This window comes from Rhineura floridana, chromosome 6 (genome assembly GCF_030035675.1).
Source record: "Rhineura floridana isolate rRhiFlo1 chromosome 6, rRhiFlo1.hap2, whole genome shotgun sequence".
Lineage (NCBI taxonomy): Eukaryota > Metazoa > Chordata > Lepidosauria > Squamata > Rhineuridae > Rhineura > Rhineura floridana.
In genome coordinates, this window is record NC_084485.1 from 9,411,905 (window position 1) to 9,418,561 (window position 6,657).

The following is a 6,657-nucleotide window of genomic DNA, read 5'->3' on the forward strand; positions in this document are numbered from 1 at the left end:
TCTTGTTAAATTGTTTTCTTTATGTTTGCTGCCCTGAGCTCCTTCGGGGAAAAGAGATATAAATTCAGTGAATAATAATATTATTCTCGGATATTCTTGTTATAACCATTTGGTCTCCTGTGTCCAACCGGCGCCCTTCAATAGAATCTGCCACCCACCAGCCTGCATAATTCGCTCCATTGTGTGTGATCAGCAAGATACACCATTGCAGAGCAGAGCTCAAGTGAGTGAGCCAGGCCACATACACTATAGGATGGCAGCCCCTTGACCCTCCTCAGCATTCCTATTTCCTTTCCTTGGTCCTTCTCAAACAGGAATATTAAAACCAGGATGATGCCAGTTTTAATATATATATGCATATATGCAAAGTATGTCCCAGTCAGTAGAATCGGCTTAGAATCTGTGATGTGTAGAGGTGGAAGGCCTCACTTGTATCTCACTCCAGCTTTAGGAGGAAGCAAGCTTATTAAAATAAAGTTTATTCAGGACACTTCAGCATGTACACTGTCAAGTTTGGTGTTTGCTTTAGTAATCCATTGGAGACTGAGCGATAACATCTGTACACGACTAAATCAATCAGGTCACATTTGGATCAGGAGGTAATGGTATGAACTGCTGGACCTCAGCGAGAAAAGCAGACACACACAGGTGCGCACACGCGCACAGACACGCACATATTTTGCTACAATCACGTTCTCGTGATCCCAAAGCTGTGAAAGAGATACAAGGCTTGCATATAGCAGCACCCAAGGACACTCAAGAAGCTGTACATTTTTGGCAGTGTGTAGTCACAGGCTTGATGATGGACAATTTTAGGGACCTCTGCTTTTAGCTGAATTCCAGCACAGGAAAGATTCTCTCACTCCCCACCCCCACTTCAGTGTATCGGAATTAAAAAGTGGCCTTCTTTCTTTTCAGGAAAGAACAGGAGACTTTAGACCTCTATGGCTCTTGCTCAAAGATCCTTTTTGCAAAACCACTGTCGCTTTTCAGTTATGACACAGGGCATGCTTGTGTATAGTTCTAATGCTGAACTTAGCTGCTTGAGAGAGTTACCTTCAGGTGGCCAGGTGTGAAAGCGGATAGAAGGGCCCCTGCGCCTTTCACAGTTGGGTAGCAGAGGGAATTTGAGCAGGTGTAGCTTGCATGACAAGCTGCACCTGCTGAGATTCCTCCTCCTACACAGCTATGAAAGATGCATGAGCCACCCCAGTCATCCAGGAAAAGAGCAAGGAAGGGGAAGCACAAAAGAGATCCGGGAAAAGAAAGCATGGAAAAGAGAGAGTTTTGTGTAGTCACTACACTGTAGCAGCGAGGGTGCTGGACTTTGACCAGCAAGACGTGGGATGAAATCCCTCTGTGCCCACAAAGCTGATCGGATGTCCCTCACGCCAGTCACCTTCTCTCAGCCTAGCCTACATCTGTTGTAAAGGGTCAGGGAAACCATGTATTCCAGCCTTCCTCAACCTGGTGCCCTCCGGATGTTGGACTACAACTCCCAACAAGGGTTGCCAGGTTCAGGGCCTGAGACTGATCCTGTATCTTTAGGAGAAGAGAAAGTCAGCCAAGTGCAAGTGTTCTTGCAACCCTGTAATGGGAAAAACCACAAAGTGGAATTCTCGTTTCCCCTGCACAACTTTTAAATATACAGAAGACCTCCTGGAGGCCAGGTCTGGCAACCAAGAGGTCTTCATATCTTTAAAAGTTGTGCAGGGGGAAGGGAGAATTCCACCTTGTGGTTTTTCCCATTACAGGGTTGCAAGAACATCTGCACTTGGCTGACTTTCTCTTCTCCTAAAGATACAGGATCAGTCTCAGGCCCTGAACCTGGCAACTGTACTCCCAAAGTCCCTGACCATTGGCCATGCTGGTTGGGGGTGATGGTAGCTGTAGTCCAAAACGTCTGGTGGGAGAAGGCCAATGTTGTCCATCCAAAGCTCCTTTGGAGGAAGTATAGGACTGAAATGTCGTAATAGTGCTGTGCCATCGTGGCACTATGCTGCTCAGGCAGGCAGCTTTTTATATCTCTTGTGCCTTGAGCGCAGCTTGGAACCTTCTCCAGTATGGATCTGCCTGTGCATTAAGAGAGGTCCTCCTCCAAGTCCCATCAACATCTGAGATGTGTTGGATGGAGACATGGAGGTGGCTTTTTCTCAATCACTTTGCCCTGGCTCTGAAACACTCTTCCTAGGGAGGGATTGACCAGTTGGCAAAGTGGTAGACCATCTGCTTTGCATGCAGAAGGCTCCAGGTTCAACCCCTGGCATCTCCCACTATTGCTGGGGAAAGCTCATGTCTGAAACCCTGGAGAGCTGCTGCCAGTCAGTGCAGACCATACCAAGCTATATGGACCAGTGGCCTGACTCAAGGGAAGCAGCTTCCTTTGCTCCTGGGCCTATGTATGTTGATAGGGAACCTGTGCCCCTGCTGATGTTGCTGGACTACAACTCCCATCATCCCTGACCATTAGCCATGCTGGCTGGGGCTGATGGGAATTGCAGTTCAGCAACATCTGGAGGACATTGGCTTGGAGAAGGCTGATGCACATTATCTTGTCATTCTTACACAATCCTGTGCAGGGCTCTACAGGTTCCCTGTCCTTGGAACAACGGACTTTGAATTGTGTGCAGTGCAGTACCATGGATGCAATACCGGAAAAAAACTCACATGGCGTTCCGAAAGAACACTTTCACTCATGTCTATAACTTGCTAGCCTTGCCTCACTTGCTCCCCCCTGCCCAGCCCCTCTCTTTGCTGTCTCACCCTTGACACCTATGTAGAACAAATTTTGCCTGCAAGCAGACACCTGCCTTTTTCTTGCTGATGTTCCTCTGTTGATGAGTGGTGTGTATTGATGGTGCTGGAGAAAACATAATAGTAATATCAATTAAAAACTTCATGGGAGTTGTAGCAAAACATGTCCTCTTTTGTTGCTGGGCAGAGGCATCTGACATCAGACATATACACTCTTCCAGGGGAGTCCTTCAAAACCGAGGCATTCTCTGGAGGAGAAACTGACAGCTTAGACCCAAGATTCATGGATATCACAACATTCCCCCCACCAACTGCACTGTTATGAGATAAATGTTACACTTTACAGTTAAATGCAGTTCTTGCCTCCCCCTGCCCCAGATCCCTCCCCACTCATTTGCCTATATTATGCAGCAGTATTTTGTTACTACGAGCCTTCTGTGCCAGCCTCTCTTCTCGGGACATCTCCAGGAACTCCCGGAGAAGGTGAAAGGTCAAGTCCAGGGAGTTTGGGCGACCGTCCCGTCTTTTGCTGGAAGAAGACGCTCGCTCAGCTCTCTGCTGTTGCTGCTCCTGCTCGGGAAAAGATTTGGCCTCTGTTGGCTTGCAGGACCTGGGAGATCTTTGCTCTTGGAAGGGTCCCTCTTCTGAGCCAACTGGAGGGACCGAAGCATTGTCCTCCCACTCCGAGCGGCTTAGCCACCGATCCCAACTCAGGCCACGTATGGGAAGTACCTGCGACAGGGCTGGCCTCGGCCACTCCAAAGGAAGGCAGGATTTCAGGGGGAGAAGCAGGAGGATGAGGAAAGGGGCAGCTGAAACCATCTGGGCCATCATCCACTCTTCCGTGTCTAGGAGAGAATCCAGCACTGGAGTTAACTTCAGGTCCGTCGAGAATGCATTTATTTCAAAGTCCTCCTTCCATCACACTTCTCTATTTCAAAGTGCCTCAGAGTGGCTCGCAATGTAAGTCGCATAAAAACAATAATTAAAAATAAGCTAATTTCTTAAAGCATCCAAAGAAATATTGTGAAATGTCATCAAACACCAGCCCAAAATATAAAACAGCCCCTTCGTGTTATTGTTTCGATGCAGCTTTAATCTGCTCCTGAACATGGCAAAAGCCCCCTCAAATAGATGAGGTTTTACTGCCTGCTGAAAGGCAAGGGGAGATGTGTCAAGCAGGACCTCTCTTGCGTAGCCATTCCACCACTTGAGAAGATCCTGTCACCTCCATGCCCACCTCCTGTGCTGCTTGACCCTCTGCCTCTTTTTTAAAAAGCAGTCTAGGAACTTAGGAAGCCGCTTTATACTGAGTCAGAGCATTGGTCCACCCAGCTCAGTACTGTCTGCACTTGTTCACAGAGGCTCTCAGTGTTTTAGACGGGGGATAGTTCCAATCACCCCTGGAGATGCTCTGGATTAGGGTTGCCAGGTTCAGGGCCTGAGACTGATCCTGTATCTTTAGGAGAAGAGAAAGTCAGCCAAGTGCAGGTGTTCTTGCAGCCCTGCAATGGGAAAAACCACAAGGTGGAATTCTCCCTTCCCCCTGCACAACTTTGAAAGATACAGAAGACCTCTTGGTTGCCAGGACCAGTCTCCAAGAGGTTTTCTGTATCTTTAAAAGTTCTGCAGGGGGAAGGGAGAATTTCATCTTGTGGTTTTTCCCATTACAGTCTTGCAAGAACACCTGCACTTGGCTGACTTTCTCTTCTCCTAAAGATACAGGATCAGTCTCAGGCCCTGAGCCTGGCAACCCTAATCCGGATTGAAGCTGAGACCTTTTCATGCAAGGCAGATGCTCTGCCACTGAACCACAGTCCTATATTTCACTGGAAAACAACTGAGTTGAGATTTCTCAGGGCTTGTTTGCGGGTTGCATTTCAAGCAGCAGAAACCAGAGTTTTCAGGAGGAGCTTTGCAGGTTCTTCCCAGCTCTGTGGTCCATTCCAGCAAAGCCCTGCAGTGGTGGTGTTCTAACTAGGTCTGTTGGGGGGTGAGTGGGACTTGCCATAGTCCAGTGGCAGAGCACATGTTTAGCACCTAGAAGGTGCCAGGTTCAATCCAGCTAAGAAAAGCATCTCAGATAGCAGGTCTGTCTGAAAACTTGAAGCGTTGCTGCCAGCCAGAGTAGGCAATACTGAGCTAGATAGGGTCACCTCCTGACTCAACAATAAAACAGAATCATGGGTTCATCTTTGTGGTGGGCAAACTGTCTTTTTAGGCAAGTGAATAACTGATTAATTGCAAGGGAAGTTTGGAAGCAGAGGACAAGCCTCATTTCACCACTGAGGAAGCCCAGCCTTCACCCAAACACATTTTTGCTGCAGGTAGTTCAATGTGCTTTGCTTTCAAACCCTCCTTTACAAGCAACACAGTTCATTTCTGGTACCTGATAATGTTTCGGGCCATAGAAAGCTGCCTTATAACGGGCCCGAATAGACTCTGTATGTTGTCTACTTACTCTGATTTTTTTAATTTATTACAGTTATATTCTGCCTTTCCTCCAAGGAGTTCAAGGTGGCATACAAACATGGTCCTCCCCCTCCCATATGTATCCTCACAACAACCCTGCAAGGTAGGTTAGGCTGAGACCCAATAAGACAAAGGCTATTAAACACACAGCTGCATAAATAATACAATTGATATATGTATTAAGGAAAACAAAAGGAAGGGTAGCTATAGTACTAAATACAATGTAACTTATTCAATAAGGCAATACTAATTGCAATGGAACTTGTAAGTTGCAAACATTCAATAAATCCACACTATACTGGAAAGAAAATAGCAACTTGCTGCCTACAAAAATAGATATAAAAGAGCAGAATGCTATATTCAGAACTTTAGGGTTCTGATCAAGTCCTGTTTCACAGGTTCTGCTTCAGATACAGCACAACTTCTTCACTCAGTCTTATCATCTGAAAAATATTAGCACGTTCCTCATAGGAGGTTACAAACATCCAAATAAACATATATGACAACCATGAATTGCAATACGTTTGAATAACTTGTAAATCTTGGCACCACTGGAGTGGTTTTACCTTCTGACTTAAGGTTTGGCTTTTCCTTTTGTCTTCAGGTTTGTGTGGGCTCTGACCTGCGGTTTAAAATTGTAAGCTTTTTCTCTGTTTCTCAGCTATTTCCCATTTGGAGAAACTCAAAGATGTTTTTGCTTGGAGAGACATGATAAATATTTAAAGAATGTCGCCAGCTCTTAACCATTACACCCACTGCATTTGACTTAATGAAGGCGGTGAGTTTGCACAACTTCAGAGCTGACACCTCCCTTTAGTTATTCAAATTGATTGCAATTAGTATTGCCTTATTGAATCAGTTACATTGTATTTAGGGTTGTTTTTCTTATTGACCCTTTTGTTTTCCTTAAGACATCTATTATTTGCATTATTTATGCAGTTATGTGCTTTATAGAATTTGCCTCATTAGGCATCTATGCAACTGCTGCTTTGCTATGTGTTTTTGCAGGTTAGGCTGAGGGGCAGTGATTGGCCCAAGGTCACCCAATGAGCTTCATGGCTGACCTGGAATTTTAACCCTGGCCTCCCTGATCAGCAGCTCTTCAGGGTCTCAGGCCAGAAACAGGAATTACCCATCAATTGCTACCTGATCCTTCTAACTGCAGGATGAACCTGGGATTTCTGCATACAAAGTGAATGTTTTCCCACTGAGCTTCCTTGCTTGAGTTAATTTAATGGTTAACCCAGCTGAAATAAATATCACAGGATCTCTACTGATTATACTGAGTGGGGAAAGGTCATGGCTCAGGAGCAGAGCATCTGCTTTGCATGCAGAAGGTCCAATATTTAATTCCTGGATCTCCAAGTAGTGCTGGGAAATCCTGGAGAGCTGCTGCCAGTCAGTGTAGACAGTAATAAGCCAATGGTCAAT

General features: G+C 46.0%; 1 protein-coding gene across 1 annotated transcript; it reads right to left on the minus strand.

Annotated features, from left to right (window-relative positions):
- Positions 1-1,832: 1,832 nt before the first annotated feature.
- On the minus strand, positions 1,833-6,178 carry LOC133386555 (corticoliberin-like). The gene is made up of 2 exons (XM_061630229.1): positions 5,793-6,178; positions 1,833-3,602 (listed from the first exon to the last, which is right to left on the minus strand). Exon 2 carries the CDS (start codon positions 3,586-3,588, stop codon positions 3,145-3,147), a length of 444 nt encoding a protein of 147 aa, XP_061486213.1. The 5' UTR covers positions 3,589-3,602; positions 5,793-6,178; the 3' UTR covers positions 1,833-3,144.
- Between the last annotated feature and the right edge of the window lie 479 nt (positions 6,179-6,657).

Excerpts from the sequence above, each read along its gene's own strand:
- LOC133386555 (XM_061630229.1), bottom strand. The coding sequence starts at position 3,588 with ATGATGGCCCAGATGGTTTCAGCTGCCCCTTTCCTCATCCTCCTGCTT.